This window comes from Fundulus heteroclitus, chromosome 7, assembly GCF_011125445.2.
Source record: "Fundulus heteroclitus isolate FHET01 chromosome 7, MU-UCD_Fhet_4.1, whole genome shotgun sequence".
Taxonomy (NCBI): Eukaryota; Metazoa; Chordata; class Actinopteri; order Cyprinodontiformes; family Fundulidae; genus Fundulus; species Fundulus heteroclitus.
The window spans coordinates 24,266,718-24,287,928 of record NC_046367.1 but is presented as its reverse complement, the minus strand read 5'-3'; the positions used below and the strand labels follow the sequence as shown (position 1 = coordinate 24,287,928).

The window sequence follows — 21,211 nt, the reverse complement described above, 5'->3', positions numbered from 1 at the left end:
TCATTATCAGTGAGAAAATTTAAAATGAAGTCAGAAAAAGTACAGGGATGTATATTAAAAAGAAAACTGTAGTTCTGCGGCATATTGAGACATGTCTCCCTTTCATTTAAGATGGGGAGCAGAAAGAGAGAGAAAGACTTTCAGCAGGGAACAGGAAGGCTAAACAAAGTCGTTTTTGTGTTATCCTTTTAACAAACTCTGCCATGATTATGTTGGATATGTTTGTCAAATGTTAGCAGCCTTTTGAAAATCACAAGAAAAATATCTGTTGTTTTTGTAACACCAAATGTGTTAATCTTTAATGTAGGATTAAACATGTTAACATTGCAATCAATTGCATGTTTCTAAAACGCTATAACAGCTTCTTTTTTTCTGTGCAGTAACTGTTATTTCACACAGTGCTGGTGTGTCGCCAATGCAAATAACAGCTTGAAGGCAAGAAAAAACGATTCACAATGTTGTTCTTCTATCTATTTATATCAGTTCTCAAACATAAATTGGAGTGGCTAAAGTTACTATCAGCACGTTAACATGGACCGGTAGGCAGATTTATGGATGTTACATTTGTATTTAAAATTGGTTATAATTTAGTAACCCTTTTTCATAATGTATTTAACATTTATGTACAGTAATATATGGGCAAAACATGAACAAAGAAGAAGATAAAATTATTCAGTGGCAATTACACACAAAAAACTAAAGTGCAAACATAAGCATAACATAACATACCATACATGTGACAAAATAAAGTAAAATACATAATTACTAGATATATGAGTTTTGTTTGTTTTTGTACATTTTATGCATTATCCTTATTGTAATTGCCAACTGTTCCTAAAGCTATAGCTGCATTATCTATTCAGAAAAATTAGGTTAAAATATAGATCTCTGTGAAAGCTGCAGGCCTGTAAAAACTCCAACCAATCACTGTACTTCGCCTTATCTATTGATTGTCCCACATGCCAATTATTATGACACGCTCGCATAACGTCAGTGTGCATGTTATTTTCTTGTTAGTTTCCGCTTGCTGGCTGCAAATGCGCACTTCTAGTGTTTATGTATCTGGTTAGCTTAGCGGTTATCTTCGGTGTTAAGTCGTTAATTGTAGCTCCGCTTCTCTCACCGTATATGGCTGAGAGTCGAAAGAAGTAAACAGTGTTCAAGTTTATCAGAAGAGAAAGACCTCAGTAGAAAGAAATAAGATCAGAGTGGATTTGGGAGATTTTTTTCACGCAATACCCCTGAGGAGCGGAAGGTAGCAGGCAAGATTGTCTTGCACATGCACAGTTATTCAAAAAGGGACTTGGGGAAACTTCCGGAAAAATCGACAACTCTACCTTTAATTCATTACAAAAAGGCTGAAATATTTCAAGTCTATTTTTCTTGTAATTGTGGGGATTCTGTCTTAATGATGAAAACCCAAATTCCAGTGTCTCAGAAAATTTGAATGTCGGGGAAAAGGTAAATATTGGAAATGTATGGTCTCACTCAGCCAATTAAGCCTAAACACCTACCAAGATCTCCTTAGCCTTTAAATGATCTCTCGGTCTGGGTCAGGAAGCTACATAATCAGGAGGAGTACTGCTGACTGGATAGATGGCCCAAAGACGGTAACTGACACTCTCCACAAGGAGGGTAAGCCACAAAATGTAATTGCTAAAGAAAATGGTTATGCACCGAATGCTGTATCCAAGCATATTAAAAGAAAGTTCAGTGTAAGGAAAATGTGTGGCAGAGAAAGGTGCACCAGCAACAGCGATAACAGCAACCCTGAGCGGATTGTCAAGCTAAATGTGTTTAAGAATTTGGAGGAGCGCTTGGTACCTGCCCACACTGCCAAAGGTAACAGAAGATGAATCAATGACTATGGTGTTACTGTGTTTGAAACTCGCCTGACCTGGACCCCTTCGATTCTCTATGGGCTGTTGTCAAGAGGAAGATGAGAGATACCATAATAATCCACATGTATCAAATACTGGTATCAAAGAACCACTGGCCGATTGTGTCCATGCCACACCGCATTGATGCAGTAATTAATGGAAAAGGAGTCCCAACCCATCATTATCAATCCCATAGCAATAAACATACTTTTCCACAGCCTATCATTTCTGTTACAATATCCTTCTGTAACATTCTAAATTACATATTTTGATCTGTATTGATGTTAGGGACACTGGATTTGGGGTTTTCTGTATCTGTAAGCATAACAATGAAATTTACAAGAAATAAAGGCTTGAAATAATTCATTCTATGTGTAATGAATCTATATAATTATTCTGAAATGAGTAACCAATGAGAAATTAATCTACTTTTTTTGACATTTGCCCTTGGTTTCAGCTTGCTCAGGGCCTGCAAATGTGAACTAGCTGAAAGGTATAAATCTGGTATTGCACATCATTCATCCATTCATCCATCCATTGCCGTTTGCCTATCTGAGAGTGGGTCACCGGGGCAAATGGTCCAGGAAGGAACCCCAGATATCTATCTCCCCATGCAGCAATATCCTCCAGCTCATTTGGGTAAACCCAAAAGTGTTCCCAGGCCCAACAAGATGGATAGTCCCTCCAGCAATTTCTGGGTTTTCCCTGGGGAGTTCTGGTCCCACCAGGTTCTTTTCCCTTGAATCTCGCTGTGATCAGTGATAATAAACAATCTGACAGGTATGGCAGGAGACCTTATTATCTTCCTTTGACCAGGGGTCACACATTTTCTATGTGGCTCAGTCCCCCCCAATACTTCTCGCTTCACAGAGAAGCAATTCCTTAGGCTGTGACAGTTTACCTGTCTCCAAACAGGTGTTCAAGGCCAAATGCCGTCTGATGCAGAAAGTGAGCGAAAAGGCAGGATGTTTTGCCGATAATCCTCCCGCATCAGAATGAAAAACACAAAGTCTCTTTATTCACCATGCAAGCTAAAATGGAAAGACCAATAAACACAAATGTTGTTTCTCCAGTCGTGCAGGAGCAACAGAGCACCTGATATGTTGTTTAAGTCAGGAGCTCTGACAACACACTGACATATATTTAGCTTGTCAGAAAGAAATATACATTTTGATGGCATCTCTGTGCTACAGATATAAAAAAAAAACATCTACTAATTGTACCAAATATTCATTAAAGACATTTTTCTGATACTTTTCTGTTGTGGCGACACAAATATTAGATCAAATTCATGGTGGTGAAGTCCATTTCTATAGTCACATAGAATATCAGCACATTGTGAATGAACAGTATCTATTCTCAACATTCACCAATATGAATGTCTCCAGAGGGTTTTCTTCACCAAATAGCCCAGTTCCTTCTTCAAATTAGCACTTGCCTCAATCAAAATTAAATGAATGTATTCTTATCACATTTTGAAGCATGTCAGAGTTCATAATGAAAATCCTGTTCATGATTTATATAAGTGGGAGGAGAACATTTCAATGGGTAGATGTCCTTGGATGAATGAGGACATATTCAAGTGGAAAGGGAGTCTCACTGATATGAAAAAAGTCTACAATAAAAGCAGTGAAGTACAATGGTATGACAGTATTTTTTAACCTCTAGAGATTCAGCGTGAAGGGAAAAAAAGGACAGGAATAAAGAATTTTGGAACAGCTATATGCTCTTAGCAAATGTACCATTTTTTTCTTTGAATATATATCGTATTTTTCCAGCTCAACATACCGTAGACTACAAGGATGAAAACAGTAAAAACAGCATCAACACAATGTTGACTGAACAACAGGGTGTTTTTTTTATGCAGAAGCATTTCAATTGTGTCAGGTGTAGCACTGAAATGTACATGTAAAAAATATACCGAGAGCACAGACAACTTTTTAAAAGAATGTGTGAAGACAATGAGCCAGACAAGAATATTCATAACCTTTGGGCATTATTTTTCTTTTCGTATTTCTGTAAGTTCAATGTATTCTATCTGGGTTTTATGTGCTAGATTAAGACAATGTGGCACAAAATTGGGGAGTGGAAGAATAAAACATTATACTTGGTTTCACACTTTTTACAAATGAAAAACCTTGTACCATGCATTCAGCCCTCTTGTATCAGTGCATTGTAGAACCACTTTTTGCTGCAATTACAGCTTTAATTCTCTTGAATGTCTCTTCCTGCTTTTCACACGTAGAGAATTTTTTTTTGCCCATACTTGTTCGCAAAATTACTCAAGCACAGACTTAATAGGGAATGTCTCTAGACATACATTTTGAATTCTTGCCACAGATTTTCATTTGGATTCAGGTTTTGACTTAAAAAGGTACATTCTAACATGAATGTGATTGGATCTAATACATTTCCTTGAAGCCGTGTCCGTATTTTTATGGCCATTGCTCTGCTGGAAGGGTAACCCTCAAGATTCAAGAATCAAGAGTTGTATTTGTCATGATGTAACCATAAGGAAATTTTGGTGAGACACCTGTCCAGAATTCACACAAACAAGACATAATGTTCAAATGGTTGAATGCACCAACAACACTTCCTAAGAAGCTAAAAGCGTGCAAATAGTCCTTAGCATCTGATGGATTTAAACATTTTCACCAGTCTTAAGATTTCTGTTGCCTCTAATAAGTGGCTGAGCTGTAGACATCTGAAGCTCCTCCATAGTTAACACAGATCGTTTGGCTGCTTCTCTCATTATTGCTCCTCTTACCCTGCCTGTTAGTTTAAGCGGATGGCCGTGTCATGTTAGGGTTTAAGTTGCAGCATATTATCTGCATGGTTTTAGGACATTACCATCACAAACTTCCCCACCACTTTATCTTTGATCTGTCTGGTTGTGCTTTCTGGTCTTCATGAGACCATCTTCACTAATGTTCTCAAAAACACCTCTGAGGCCTTCACAGAACAGCTAGACTAGAGGTTAAAATAAGAACAGACTAATTAGTTTACCTCAGTAGGCAACTGATTGGACTGGATTATATTTAGAGATATCCGAGGGGTTGAATACAAATGCACAACACACTTTTCAGATCATACTTTAAAAAAAGTTCTTCCATTTCACAACTATGTCCCACTTTCTCTGTTCATCACAAAGAAAGTGTCAATAAAATATATTGTGGTTGTGAGGTGACAAAAAGTTGAAAAACTGCTTATTTCTAAATATAGTAATATATTCATATTTCAACTTAAACCATCTTCTACAGCTGTCCACATAGAAAATAGTCATTTTAAGTACTTTTCTATTTCCAATATGGATATTTTCTACCTAGTTTCAGCAATCAGAAATAAATGCTGTGTTTGCAGCTGGTGAGTTATTGAAATTTTAAAGCACTTGTTACAGACGGTACGATAAGGTCAAATTTGAGCAGATGTTACATTTGGCAAAATTAATTTCATTAAATTGTGGCATTTTAAAAAGGCTTCTAAAAATAAGAACACAAAATTCCCAAATCAGGGAATCTATCAGCTATAAAATATGCTAAACTATCAACTTACCATTGACAGGAACATAACCAGAGGACCAACATAATCAGTACATTTGACCTTGAGCTTAATAGCGATGCAATATTCATGCGCCATATATGCACTTGTGAAAGGTCACCTGATATAATTACTATTACAATTAGCGTACAAAAATCCGCCATGTGTGCCACATTTTGGATTGACAAGAACAACAAAATCAGCATATGTAGCTCTATGTCTGGCATATGATGAGTTGCATGTAATAAAAGGCTAAGTGGATGCTTGTGAAGTCCACTGATGGTATTTGATCTATGTGGGGAGCACGCCTAGACGAACTCGCAGCACCCCAGAGGGCTGTGAAGTGAGAAGGGGAGCCACTCGGCATCATGTTGGTTTGCTAAGTGGAACATGGCAAACTGCTGTATCACAGGTAGCAGCTGCTGTCAGTTTAAAAGATCTACATCCATAATCACCTTCAATTCAGCATTATTGGATAAGTTTATAAGAACTGGCTATTACATCCTAAATGACTGTAATTGTCCTCTGCCTGCAGCACTGCTAAAAAAGGAAAATACCCTGAAACATCTTCAAAAATCAGTAGGAGGCCAAACATTCATTCCACTCTGGTTTCACCTCACGTCTAGTCAGACGTTCTCAATCCAGAACTGGCACCAAGTAGCTAAAGATAGATAACACGAGGTATTCATGGGAGCTTTGTTTTTTTATGATGTCTAGGTTTGGACAGGTAGAAGAGACGCTGGGTTGGTGTGGGTATGTGTGCCAAATGCTGAACATTGATTCTAAAGTCAATACAAACCAAACAATGATCAGGAGGATTGTTTTCAGAAAATGTTGGACAGGGAACAGGATGAAAAAATTAGAGCTACTTTTTTTTTATTATCTAGTAAATAAATAAATTACAAGAATTAAAGTGTTCAAACATCAGGAAAGATATCAATGGCAAAAATGTGGGAGCAATTACTCTACTGATGTTACAGAAGTTTACATCCAGTGTCTTGGTCTCTTTAAAAGCAACGGCTATATGCATACAGTTCTTAGGTTTCATCGATCATTTTCTTTTAATTATGCATTTTTTTAATAGTTTTTCTTTCATGCAACATATACGTTGAGCAATTTTTATTGGAAAGTACATGGCGGTTTCTCTAACTGACATACTGTCAATATAATACAATAATAACTATATACATATAGGCCAATAATATGTGGATTAATACCCTAAAGCTAGGTTGCAGTGAAGCTATATTTGTTCGTAGTTTTTGTATAAACAAAAGGCCTATTAGAATTCAGGCCATATTTTTAACCATTTTTTAGTTCAAGTAAACTGGTTGGTTTTCTGGGATTTACAACAGGGCTAAGGTCAGAGCTTAGAGTAAGTCTTTCAGGAACCTTAAGGTAAGCCTTCAAAAACAAGGTTTGAAGTGTATTCTGGATCTTTCCCTTGCTGAAGTACCCAGATGTGTAAAGGTTCAACCATCTGACAACCTGAAAGCCTCAGATGAAAATAAATCAGCTTGGCTGTTCAGGACCTCAATTCTGCCATAAACTGAAAACTGCTCAAACACCAGTGTCACTTTTCACAGCGAAGCAAGTTTACAATCCGCCTGGACTGAGAGGGTGCGTTCCAAGAAAGAATTTCTTGCTCCGTATGGCATTTGGAGAAAGGTTTGACAAGACAAAGATTGAACTATTTGCCTAATAACAAAAAAGGGATGTCTGGTGAGGAGCGGATGAAATTCTAAAAAATCCAATCTAGTACTTCCCCAATAATTATTTACCCTCTCGAATAAACAGCTAGATCTCTGAAACTGTAACACAACATTGTATTGCAATGTTGTGTTACAATATATAAAACAAACACCAGAACTGATTTGGAATGGACAAAACAGGCTAACGTCGACCTTGTGGAATGAACCCATCCTCTGTTGTACGGAAAATTTGAGAATAATTCTCGATAGCCTTGTCTGTACTACAAAGTTTGCCAATTTTAAAAGACATATACACACTGTCAATAAAAGTGGTCAAATGTAAGCCATAATTATGCCAGAAGCTTGTTCTAGGTTCAAAAGTATTTCGCTTCTCTGAAACTAAGCATGTATGTATAACATTGACCCTGTTTTGATTAGAAAAAAAAATTAACAGTAAAGTTAACGTTGTACATAAAAAGTCTTACTTTTCAAAATTGCAGCCCTTGTATGTTGCATCATCATTCCCCTCTGCAAAGACAATGATTAAGTAATTAAAAATATAAAGCCTAATACAAACAGTATGTAAATTTCTTACCTATATGGTACAAATGTCCCTTCCATTCCCTTTTCTTTGGAACTTAATAAAAATTGTATTATTATTTATTGTTTTAGCATTGCAGCCATTGCATAAATTTAATAAGGTTGGAGGAGATAACAGACTGTAAGGAAGTTTCTATTTTTTCTAACATTAAGCATGAAGCATGAAGCCCTTCTTCATGTAGTCTTGCTGTTACAGTTCAACCTTTTGTGTTTAGTTAGAAGAAGAAGAAGAAATCTTTATTTCTCATTGCAACATACCTTCCAATGAAATTAGTCTTCTGCATTTAACCCACCCCTTAGGGAGCAATGGGAAGCAATGGGCAGCTGTCACAGCGTCCGGGGAGCAATCTGGGGCTAAGGGTCTTGCTCAGACCCACAGTGACAGTCTGCGGGGATCGAACTGGGTACTTGCAACATCCTCAGAGTGCAAGTGCGCTGCACTAACCACTAGGTCACAACCCCCGGTAGTTTATTTCAGTGTTCTGCAGAAATGCAGACTGCCCACACATGACGGGATAACCACGCATCACCTCATTTTCCTTTCACCTCACAGTTATGCACTACTTTGTGTTGGTCTGTCCCATGAAATTGTAGTTTGTAGATTGTTAAATTGACATGTGGAAAGCTTCCAAGGTATGAATACCTTTGCAATGTGTTGTACCTTTCTTTCATAAGAACTGATCGAGTGGCAATAATGCGGTGTTGGTGTTTCTAGCTGTTTATTTTTGGTATTACGCCACTGCAATAAAATACACTTTTTTTTTTTAAAGTTTTGCCCATCTTTCCCAGGGGTTTCAATACATTTGCAGGGTGCTGTGTGTACAAAATGCAGGACACAGTGTTTCTCGCAGCTTCCAGACAGAACAGCCCATGAAAAGAACCCATCATGAGGCCACTTTGGCTTTCATAAGCATGATTGATGACACGAGGATGGAGACAGCGCTTGAGAAATCCCCTCTGCCTTGGGAAAATTGATGACTGTTTGGATTTTATTTGTCCCCCTGATGGTACCCCCCATGCTGAGACAGATTCACATTACATTTCAGAGCCAAACAGAGGCACAAACACTGGTGCAGCCATAAACAAACCCAAAAAACCCAAATCACAAGCCATATCAACTGAGGTTTCATTGCAAACATTTTGATACTTGTTGAGGGAAATGGAACAGCATAAACATGCCACACGACCCATTGAAACTAGCGATCCCTTTAAGGTGCCCCAGATCTATTTTCACACACGTGTGACTGACAGGAAGGTCACAACAATTTCACAATCCATCACTGCTGCAGCGAAGCATGCTGGAGAGGCTAACTTGACCACGCTCACAGCAAGTCTTCGCAGTTATTGCCCTTTTGAATGCTTTTCATTGACCGAGTCAGATCTGCGCATATCAGGCTCCTCAGCAGAGGTCGCCTGCCTTCTGTATGCAGAAGATCACATAAAATATCAGCGCAGTTATTTCTGTCCCGCTTCCCTGCACTTACTGGCAGTAAACAGAGATGGACGTCAAATGTTAAAGCTGAAAAGAAGCTCCACTGAATCCAGCAGACTGCTGTGTGACTCACTTTCCATATCTAGTCTCAGACATTGGGTAATCCTCTCGGAGGAAACCGAGACAGCGGGGACAAGGCCGAGCACATAGCGGATCTTTAACGAGTGCTGTGAAAAGTTAGACCGATGAGGTCAAAGATTAATTTGCTAATTTGTCACACCCAGACTAAAAAGTTAAAGTTAGAGCGTGGCTTACAGACAAGAGTGTGGTTCAGATTTCTAGATGAGCGAACACCAAAGTCTTTCATTGCAATCCACAACTTTATCAAGATGTAGCTGCTGACAGCTTTCAGCCGCGGTCAGCAGGCAAAGGAACGGCCTCAGGCTTGTCAAATTACCTTCTCAGCCTTCAGACTTTGGATCATAACACAGTCTCCATGCTGTCAAGCCAGCTGACCTGGTTCCTCTAATCAATTACATCGAAGCAAAGCTAGGATAGTAAGAATTGCCTTTTTTAGTTCAAGGAACATGTTTTTGCAAGCGAGTTTAACTTTTAAGGAGATGGCACAGACTGGTATGAGATTGTTAGTGTATAATACGCGCGTTGAACATTACCCACGTTTTTTTTATTTTACAACAGAAAAGCCAACACTTCCTACAAGGCTGAAATAACAATAGAATTTTACAGTTATATTATTTTATTTTGAAACACATTCTTGAGGAAGGAATATAAATGTGCATCTCTATATAAGTAAATTAAAAACTATTAAATCAAGTTGCATTCTTCAGTCATTAATTCAAGAACAGAAACCGTACAACTGCACAGATTCATTACACAGATAAACAGCTATATTCAGTAAATTAGAATATGCGTTCTAATGAGGCTCATTTGTCAGATGAAATGCATCTTTAGAAAATAACATTTAAGCAGGTATTAAACACACTTTTTATTACGATAACATTTATGTATTGCAAAAATTTTGGTCTGATTTTATGTTTCCAATAGCTGTAAGCGGAAAATCATCATGAATAACAGAAATAAAGGCTTGAAATGTTATTGTGTATAATTAATTTGTGTGTAATAATCTTAGTTAATTGAGTTACTGAAATAAATGAACATGTTTTCATTTTGTTCCTCTACACTCATCTCACTACTATTCTTCCAGATCTTGATTTCCAAATGTATTGCACAATTTACTTTCACTTAAAAGGAAGACTATAGAACTATTTAATATTTCTCGGTGTGACTAGTTTCCTAAGTAACCAGCGTCTACTATCTTGCCATTACCCTCTAATGTTTGAGCCAGTGCAGTAATTTACAACAATCAGGCGATTTGACCAGAACGTTTTCATAGGTGTCCTATAACACTTTTTAGCGCACCCCCTGCAGCCAATCAGAATCGAGTATTTGCCCAGAAATCTTGATATGTAATGATTCAGTCAAATCTCCTGCCTCACAAAGTAACAGGATTGAAATGCTGTTCATATTAAAAGCTGGCGCTAAAAGCTATTACAAGGGATTTCAAGGAATCAAACCATGAAAGTTAATCTCTCTACAAGCACACACAGCATGTAGATAAAATGAGTCATTTGTAGACAAGCACCGGTAACGTCAGAGCTGAAATTTCTCCCGTATCATTGGTGAGCTAAACGGTGTGGGGGCAGCTGTAAAGCTGACAGAAACACTAAGCAGGAGGCTTGTAGAGTCAGTCTTCACCGAGACCCCCAAGGACCAACTAGCATACAAGTACTGCAATATGAACTCCAAGGTAATGTTGTCACTTAAGCTGTTCATCGTCTGCCACACATGCTCCTGTATTACCCCTTAAACAGCTCCTTAACACATTGCAAGCCTCCCCCATAACCTTGCCACGATTGTTACATAATTACTTTCGCTGCTGTTGTAGGTCTAGCAGTAATCATTTTGCATGACTGCTTACATTATGCACAAACGCACATGTATATCAGTTTTATACACTGGTTTTAATATAAGATGGCGGACTTCTGGAGTTTTAAAAGACATCTCTCAATGTCCGGCCTTCTGTTTCTCTGGTTTTAAAGCACCTAAATAAAGTTTTATCACTGCCAACTGTCTGAGCCTCAGCTAATGTTTCGGAGCTTTATAAATTTGGCCAATATTTATTCAGTATAGACAGTGAAAAAAGATGCACCGTATCTAAAGAGATAGCCCTTTCATGCAACATTAGAATAAATCTTACAAACTGATGCAGGGACAACTAACCTGCAGTTAGGGATAGATCTCCTACGACCTGATGAAACTGAAATTGAAGTGTATTGCCATAATCATCATTGTTACAGGGTAAAAACACTATCCCAAATGTGAAGTACCGTGGAGGCAGCTTCATGTTGTGGGAGGGTTTTACTGCAGGGGTGAGTTGTGCACCATTATACTGAAGCAACGTCTTGGCATCAGTCAGAAAAAGAAATCTTAGGCGCAAATGAGTCTTCCAAAAAGGCAAGGGGCTAAAGTGTACTGCCAATCTAGTTACAAAGTGGTTTAAGGACAGCTGGCAAGATCTGAGAAATATAGACGTCTGCTTAAAGTGTTGAGCTCAAATACATCAACAGGTGTGCCTCCATTTAACTCGAATGTCATGAAATAACCTAATCAGATGCTTTTAAAGCCATGGCATCCTCATCTGGGCTTTCCCAATTTGTTTATAGGGGAAATGAAATCAGATCTCCAAATATTGAGTTACCTGGAACAGCATTTATTGAAGCACTTCCACAAAACATTAAACAGACCAATGTATCTAACCTGAAACAAGAATGGCTGGTTTTCTGCCTTTTTGCCAAAAACTCCCAAAGTGGATCTTTCTGGGGGTGGAGAAAATGTATCTAAGACAACTATCTCTGTTAATATTAGGGCATTTAGCAATGAGAAATATTTTTGGTAATACTAACTAAAATAAATTAGGAAAAGTTTGATTTAATGTCAAGAAAAAAAATATTTTGTTTTCATACAGTGTATGAAAACATTTGGTATTTATTGCATTTTGAATGACATATTTATATATCGTCTTATCTTTTCTAGACATTTAGTGTAGATTAGCTTTCAACTCAATCCACACACAACAGCTGGCACACTTTTGCTGTAACCTCCTTCTAACATAAGCTCTTAAACAAGTTATCAAAAGCTCATACAAATCTAATCATCTAATTCAGATATAAGTAGACAGGTCAGGCAACATCTAATCACATCGGCCATTAAAATCTGCCCCCAGCTATTAGATATCCGTTACTTGGTTTACATACAAATAAACATGTTTTCCATTTAATTTACTGGGCAGTCAGCTGAATGATAAACACAAGGTTAGCTGTGTTTTCTGTAACATCACAAGAATATTTAATTGCTAGAATTACATTATTATTCGGACGTTTATCACGTTTGAGAATCACCTGAATTGCATATTGTTGTCAGCTTCTTTTTTTGTTTATAAAAACTCTTGAGAAGTGAAATTATGTATCTTGAGAGAGAAGCTCCACTTGTGAAAGTAAAATCTGTTGGGCTCCATTTGGCATGAACACAGCAATTCTTATTGCTACACTGCCAGACAGGACACATAAGAAAAAAAAAGAGATTAAATGAGAGGGGAAAAGGTAAATAAATAATGTGACATCACAAAGCTCAGCGTCAACGCAAATACACTAATGATAATAACAAAAACAGAGTACTCACCACTCGCTGTCAGCTGTGCAAAACATCTATAATGCAATCAGGGTGCTGCATTAAAACATCCAACATAACGCTAGAGAGCTGATATTTATGTTAAGTGACTTACTACATTATACAACAAAATATATTATAATACCACAGAGTAGTACCGGTTCCAAAAACAATCCAAGTAGATTGATTGGTGAGAATATGTCAGGGTTCTTGCCAGCGCATTTCAGCGTAAAGGCGCGTTACGCTGTCAGTTGTCAAAATTATGATGTAATTGGGCCATTATCAGCGTAACGGCTCTTTGGCTGACATCCGGGCTCCCTTTCCGCAGGCTTCCCCAATTGACCCCTTCACATCTGCCCAAATTGTCGCACTTCTTCCGGCAGCAGCGCACAAACAGGTCTCCTCCCTGCAGCCACACCCCCGACTCAAATAATGAGCTGCTGATGGGAGTTTTAAACTCTGCTAACATCTGGAGAACACCCAGTTGTTTGTTGAAACTTTCCCAGGCAGGGATACAAGAAAAGCAACATGTTGAACGGTGCTCCATTCTAGGCTTCCAGTATGACACAGATGTTTTAGAGCAACGTAAAAAGATCAGTAAAGCTCTTGAATCTGCATTAGTGAAGTTGTAAACCTCCCAGAGAACGTAAACTAATGCTAGCTGCTATTAGCTTCATGGACATCCCAATGATGAGGTTCTGTAGCACAATGCTTCCTCTTCGAGCTGCACCTTGCAACGGAACGCTCCACTGTCTGGTGGAATAAATAAATACACAAAGAACAAAACAACAAACCACTGTTGCCTATTCACTGTTACGCTGACAAAAACTCCTTCTGAGAACCCTGTATATGTTGTACTAAAAAGTGGTCCAAGAATAACCTCGCCCGCAAGATGAATTCTCGCAGTATTTGTGCATTCACAAGCACACGGGAAGCTCATGCCTCAACCGTTTTTTGACCGAACCAAAAACGGTTCAGGCCAATCACAATGCAGAATTGAGGGTTAAGGCGGGACATACCAGTGCGACGAAAGCAACAGCGGCTGAGCCCACAGCCGAACCAACATAAACATGGAAGCGTAGGAGGACACGCGTAGCTGCTGCTGTCACATCTGTTTGGTAAGAATCCACGACTTCATCTTTGATAGCATAGGAAGAAGTGCCTTGACATGCTTATTTTTTTTGTGGTTTCTCATAGCGTCTGCTGCTTATGTTATAATTTGATACCGTGATTGGCTAAAACCAATCTTTGGTAGGCGGACACTGGGTGTTGCTTCGCCCAATCAGCTTGAAGAGTTCTGATCCGTTCCCCAAACTGATTAAATGGGAGCAGTTAGTCCAAGAAGTATTTGATAAAACATTGAACTGAAAATTTTATGTCTTTAGCTAGTTCTCTGAAATAGCTGTTTATTCAGTTTAAATTAGCTTATGGCAGTGACTGACTTCAACACCACTGAGGTTACAGAGTGTTTAATCTAACCGGGATATATTTAGGTAAGAGCTGCAGAGTTCTTACCTAAAAAAAGAGAAGAGAGTCACATCAGGTGAGTGGGTGGTCCTTCAGTCCTACTTAGGACAGATTGTGGTCAGACTCCCAGACCAAGGCAGATTTTTAAAAAAAGATAAATAAATAACACATTTTGAATGTATTCACACCTGCATTTAACACTGTCTGGGCAAGACCGGATTGGTATGGGTAGATGTTACTACCAGTTGTAAACAGGATAAATGCATGAGCGCCATATAAGGTTATACATTCTTTAAGCAAAGTTGAATGAATTGGGAAGATATATACTAAGTTCCAAAGATGCCATCTTTCTGTTCCAACCCTCCCAAACACACATTGTACCCTATTCCAAAAGCAGGGGCACAGATGAAAGGATTAGCTATTTCACATTTACATGCTTACACCCAAAAGCAGAATGTCCAACTGAAAAAAATTTAAACAATTGATATCGCTAGCCAGCTCACTGTATATGGACCCAAGATTGCTCACTGGGATAGAACACCCTTTACTTGTGTGGGAGATCTGGAGCTCAATTCCCAAGAGGCTCTTTTGTGCCAGAACTCTTATGTCTATTTAAAGAGTATACAGAAAAGTTTAGTTTAAGAACTGGTCACTGGAATCTTGTTTCTACAATGGTTGAGAACGATTCATTGCAGCAGACATTTAAACACACTGAATCATCAGCCCTAAGAAAGAAAAGTATCCAGCCCTGCCACCGCTGCAGGATATTTGAATCTAAGCAGCATGCAGCCCCACTTGTAATAAAATTATTTTCTAGTTTTCTACTGTATTTTGACTGATTTGCAGTCAGTAGGAGACATGCAATACTGTTATAAAACATAAAAAAGCCTACTCTGATTCAGTTCCTTTAAGCTTTCTCTCCATGCCTGAGTAATTGAGTGACCAACACCCTTACCTTTGTACGAGGAGACTATTATTTCCAGAGTAGATCGTGACACACAGTGTTGAGTCAAGCGGAACCATTTCTGAGCTATATTAGTGTGGGGCAAGAATTATTTTGATATTTTAATTTGTAGCTTGTTAGTTTAAAAATGAACAAGAAACTGCTAAGGAAATTTGTTTTTGCACGAAGTAATCAGTTTTTTGAAGAATCCAAAAAAAAAAAATGGTGAAGTAAATAAACATTGTGTCCATATTTTCTAAATGAAGAAATACTTGTTACACTTGTTCAAAATTCACAAATGCAATGCCTTAGATTATATCTATAATTTGATAACTAAGATAATCCTCATGCTATATTTTGAAAGATCAAATTCAAATTGCATCACTCTATTTAACAGAGTGATGATAATGGAAATGTTTTGTTTGCCTTCTTATACTAGTTGCAAACTTGCAATTGTCTTAAATTAATTCTAATTAAACTTTTACATCAAGAAGCTAGCTTTCGTATTACTTTTGTCATAATTTAATGTAGGATCTACACTGTTTGAATAAGGGAGATGCAATGCGGTACAAGACTGCAAGGGATCACTGTTGGAGGACTTTTGTTGAGTTGATGGTTACATGTTGTCTCAGCAGAAGATTCTCACACTTATAACTCATTCAAGCATTACATCAAAAGTATCCAGGACGCCGTCATTAAAACGTTCAAGAAAAAAAAAAAAAAAAGCAGAGAGATTTATGACTCATTTGTGAGATTAGGTATGATGTCAGCAACACAGATCCAAAGGATTTAATCAGTTAGTTATTCAACCAATCTCTCTGAACAGGTGTGCCTGTTATCAAATATGCAGCCTTTAACGTGTGCCAGATTTCCTGCTTTATGGAAAGAATCACTGACGATGGAGCATTATACTAATCACATGTGACAACCCGGCTGGGGCAGTATGTAAAAAAAACAAAAAAAACTTTTGAACTCACTTAAAACTGTTCCCATTTTGATTTATTTAGAGTGTTGCACTAATATTGTTTTAAGGTTAAAACTTTTAGATATAAAATCTATAATTATTGAAATTCTGTAATACTCTGTGAATCATGTGTTTATCTTCGCCTAATTAAAGCAACAGCAGTTAATGATATGAACAGCTTCAACTCTGTAGTTGGCATTTATGTGGTACACATGTTAACGAAAAGTCACATTTGTGTGAGGTGAGGAAAATTAAAGAGGGCAACAACGAGAAACATATACATATATGCCAGGGAGAATTGTATGTTCGATGTTATGCGTTCTTTTTGCCGTTCAGAGTAAGAAACATTGCATAAAAGCTGGAACATTTATAATGATGACAATAAGAACAGCAATAATAATGTGAGCTACAATTGTAAGATTTCCTGGCCAATTGCAATTTCTTACTTTTTTTTAGGTCCGAGCTATGAATATGTATGATTATTAAAAAAATGTGTTGCAGGATTTTTTATTTATTTTTTTGACAGGGGTAGTCATTTTAAATCCTAATGGAAATGAAATATTTACAATATCCTTAAATTTTATGTATTAAAGCTTTATCTGAGGTTTTAATCACACTTAAAAAAGGGCATCAAAGTACATGTTGTTGGTTGATGTATTTATAGACCAAAAAGGTGGGAGTTCTTGGTTTTATTTATTTTTTGATAGAGGGAAAACAAATTGACTGTTCAATGTTTTTGACCAATAAGAGCCGGAGAGAAAGCTGGATGATTCCAATCTCTAATATTTACTGTAAGTTACTTGTCAGGGAGGAAAAACAATGTTTAAACAATCATTTATATTAGTTTTAAAAACAGAAACTTTACATTTCTCATTAAAAATTCTATTTTAATACAGCACCTCAGGCAATTTACGTCAGACACTGGGGAAAAGAGAGAAAAAATAAAGTAGAAATATTATAACACCCAAAGAGTCTACAACAGATGGATTTTGGATTTTGAGGGGAAAGCATTTTCAGGACGTTTTTTCTTCACTACATACAAAAGTAAACAAATTGAGTTGTTCTTCGCATCCAGCAGCCACTGGGTTCCTATAAGCTAATGCAAAAAAAAAAAAGCTAACATTAATACGCTTTTCAAAATGGTCTTATTTGTCTCTTTAACTCATTAAAGAGACAACACTTCAAGGTCTGCTTTAGACAGACAAAATGAGCCTCTATGCCTGAAAGAGACTGATGACTGATGTGTTCAATGTGTATGGACACAACTTCCTGAAAAGTCCTCACAATAAGACCCTTATGAAAAGAAAAATGGGCTCTGATTTTCAAAGCCATATTTTATAGCATATTAAAATGCCTCATAGTATCTCCTCTCTGTAAAAGAAATACCATCTGCATGCAGGGTACATCATGTGTCTGGACTGCAGACTGTAATTTGTCAATGACATCATTTATTAAGGGAAGTTGTCAAATTTGTTAATCCCGGTTTGCAACAAGCACTTACAATTTATTTTAATGCTGGGTGCACAATAAGTGATGCTCGGGGATCAGACAATTTGGTCGTTAGACATGCACAGTTTATTATGAATATCAGTAGCTGATCTCACTGTAAATATTTCCAACAACGTAAATATCACCTTTTGCACAAATCTGTCTTGTGGTGGTCTATTTAGTCTATTGCAATTACTCTCACTGTATCCAGAACTATGTATGCTAATTTTGCAGTTCTAGTGGTTTTCCAATGATCTTTCATCTTGCTTTATACAGGTGATTTTAGTGAGATACATAATCCATGACCATATATTTACAAAATTAAACATCCTACATTAACCATTGCTTAACTAAATCAGAGTTTAAGGTGTTGGCTCAAAATGACCTATTTCCTTTTCTTTCTTTCTTTTTTTTAAAGACTAATGAACCTAAGACATTTTGATACATTGCAACCAGCAACTCCAGAGCAGAGTTAGATGTCACAATGTCACAAGGGTTAGTTCTCCCTAAATAAAAAAGGCAGATTTTTTTTTAACATATGGAACTTTTAATCACAAGGAGGCATAAACAAATTTAAAAACAGATGTAAGCTGATGTTTTTTTTATTTTATTTAAAACATTAATTTGAACCTATGATCATTTATTGAAAATATACTGTTTGAGGGATTCAAACGGATGAAAACTAGAAAATTAACATTGCTTTAAAAATGTAAACTTTATTAAAGCCACAACAGAGTCCACATTCCATGACTAATTTAAACTAATGTGTGCATGCGTGAGACAACCAACCCCAGCTGAGTTCTTGACAAACATTTTTAAGACAGCTACCACAGCCGATTAGCGTCAGCTTTTTAATAAGCAGCTAATTTCTAAATTCTTAATACAAAGACATGAAAAAAGACTCTGTCTCATGCAAATTACAATGAGCCCTGACTTCAAAGTAGTTTATGTTCCACAAAATGACCACTGCAGAATGGAGAGACTGTCAGGTGAAATATGTGAGTTTTGAAGCACTTTACATTTTGATGTGACAACCAACCCTGGTGCAGCTCAATTGTTGTGGCTCCGCTTTTAGTGCGAAAACTTCCGGTTGTGATAATATGTTTGTCACATTTTCGACAAATTTGAACAAAAACCATGTCAGTACTGATAAACATGATGTGTTTGGCTACAGTAATCAAAATACACTATTAATCTAAATAATAATTACTCCTAATAATAGTAAGGTACACATATTAAAAGTTTGCTTATATGTATTAATTGGTTTTATTATTATTATTATTATTATTATTATTACTTTGACAGTGCAGAAGCTTCTATAACTCCTTACAGCTTTCAGTTTAGGATAATTGCAATGCAAATAATAGTTGAAACCACTTTTTTATCTTACCCTGGACAGTAGCTGACTGCAGCAGAGTTGGCAACATCTTACTGATTTATCGCCAGAGTCAGAGACCTCTGCTGGACGCAGGGGTCAGATCTTTAAAACTACCAGCGAATGCACGAGGAGTCCGAAGTTGCTCTCTAACTGCAAATCGTCTCCCTTTTATCATTAATTCATCAAACCGGCCAGGTCTACAGCTACCTCGGTGGTGCAAGCTGAAGGATGCGCGAATGCTTGCTCGGGTCTTGATCAATACCCAGTTAGGCAAAGCCCTTTAGGCAGTCTTGGAGATCCCACACACAGGGGAGAAATCTGAATGACAGGTGGTTGATGTGCTGTGCGGTGTGATCCGTATGATGTGCAGGAAAAAGGCTCCAAAAGCGCAGTCCGTCCTCAGTCCCGATGCTTGGAAAGAAATCACTTTTAAAGCAAGCCCGAAGTGTGTGGGGAAAGGTTGCGCAGACTTACCTGGGATCTCCTGGTGAGGAACATGTGCGAAGGCGAAGCCCCTCTCGAAGCAAGCCTCCCTCACCTCGCTGCAGTTCCGAGCCATAAAATCTGCTCTTGCCGCGACTGACAGCACAGAAAAAGTGCAAATGATAGTCTCTAGTCTCAGCATTGTGCACTTGTGTAAAGATCCTTCAGCGATTAAAGGTTCCCGGGCGCAAGAAAATAAAAAAAATAAAAAATAAACACCCCCCCTCCCCTCCTGCCGCAGGTCCGCAGGTACTTAATGACGGCTCATCTATATGTTGTTTGGAGCTCAACTAGTAGCCTACAAACGACTGCCGACACATTTCCCCAGAGCGCAGCGGCGGATCGAAGCACAGCCAGGAATAGGTGGAGCGGAGAAGAGGGCTGCGGAGGTGCCACATGAACCCAAGAGGGTGGCTCAACTTGGTCCTGAGAAAGGAGTCCCCTGTGGACGCCGCGCTGAAGTGGAAATGTTGAGTGCTGGGGAGCGCGCCGCGTTCGGATCAGACGGACCGGCAGGACGGAGCGGGACACAAAACGCGGAGTGGAATCCAGCCTCATCCGCTTCAGCTCGGCAGGAGGGGGTGCTGAACGGACATGTGGGTTTTAGTGCAGCTTTTAGTGCAGGGTGACAAAAAACTGAAATTTGAAAACATCCAAAAGTTAAACTCAGGTCATTCATGAAGTGAGGGGAAACAAACTTGAGAAACCTTTTTTTTTCTTCTTGTTTTTGCTTTTAGACATAATGTTGGTACCCCTTACCTCAGTCGGCCCCTGGGGAAATGGCAACCATGGCTGCTCAGAGCCCCCAACCCCAAAACAGCCAGATTATAAATGACAAAACTTAACATTTTAAGTAATGCTATGACAATTGAGCCTGCAATAAGGTGAATTTGCTTCCACAGCTTTCAATTGCATATCAAAAGGAATGGGGACGAATCTTAAAACTGCACATTTATTGAGGATTTGAAAGAACTGACAAATTTGCTGCATGTTTTTTTAATCAAACCTTTATTTAACCTTTTTAAAAAAAAAAAAAAAAAAAAAAAACATCAACAAAACACTGAGATCAAGACCTCTTTCACAAAGGTGGCCAGGACAAAAAAAGGCAGCAGCACACATCCTAGAGGACAAAACAGACAACAATAATAAAACAACCATATATAAAGGACGAGCAATCTGAGGAATAAAAGGCAGGAATTATTGTTACAGACCTGTGGCATCTCTGCATTTGGGGCCAGTGGGGCCAGGCCCCCACCAGATGTCGCCGTGGGGCTCTGTGTTCACAAAAATCAGTGAGACAGGATCGTTCTTTATAGAATAATATTGTAAAAACGGGCAACTCCCTTACCAATAAAATTCTGTTAGAAACATTTGTGTCTATATATCTAAGTTTGCCAGAATACTGACAAGCTGAGTAGGCTAAATCCTCTTGAGGCGCCTTGATATTAGGGCCGGTCCACCAACATTTGTTTAAATAACGAACATCTCAGTAGACCTCTGTGGAGCACAAATACTACGGCCCCAAGCTCAGATCATCCAATCAAAAGACTGGAATTGCACACGTTACGTTTATGTTCTCCCGGATAGTGTGTGACCAGCTAGTA

At 38.1% G+C, this 21,211-nt stretch overlaps 1 protein-coding gene across 2 annotated transcripts in view; it reads right to left on the bottom strand.

Annotated features, from left to right (window-relative positions):
• gpc6b (glypican 6b) overlaps positions 1–20,107 on the bottom strand; it is a 137,984-nt gene extending 117,877 nt beyond the window's left edge. The window contains exon 1 of one of the 2 annotated variants that reach the window (XM_036139239.1): positions 19,599–20,107. In XM_036139239.1, the coding sequence (XP_035995132.1) occupies positions 19,599–19,749 (151 nt within the window). In that variant the 5' untranslated portion in view covers positions 19,750–20,107. The remainder of the gene's footprint in view (positions 1–19,598) is intronic. The other variant, XM_012873216.3, reaches the window with a different exon arrangement.
• Positions 20,108–21,211: the final 1,104 nt, after the last annotated feature.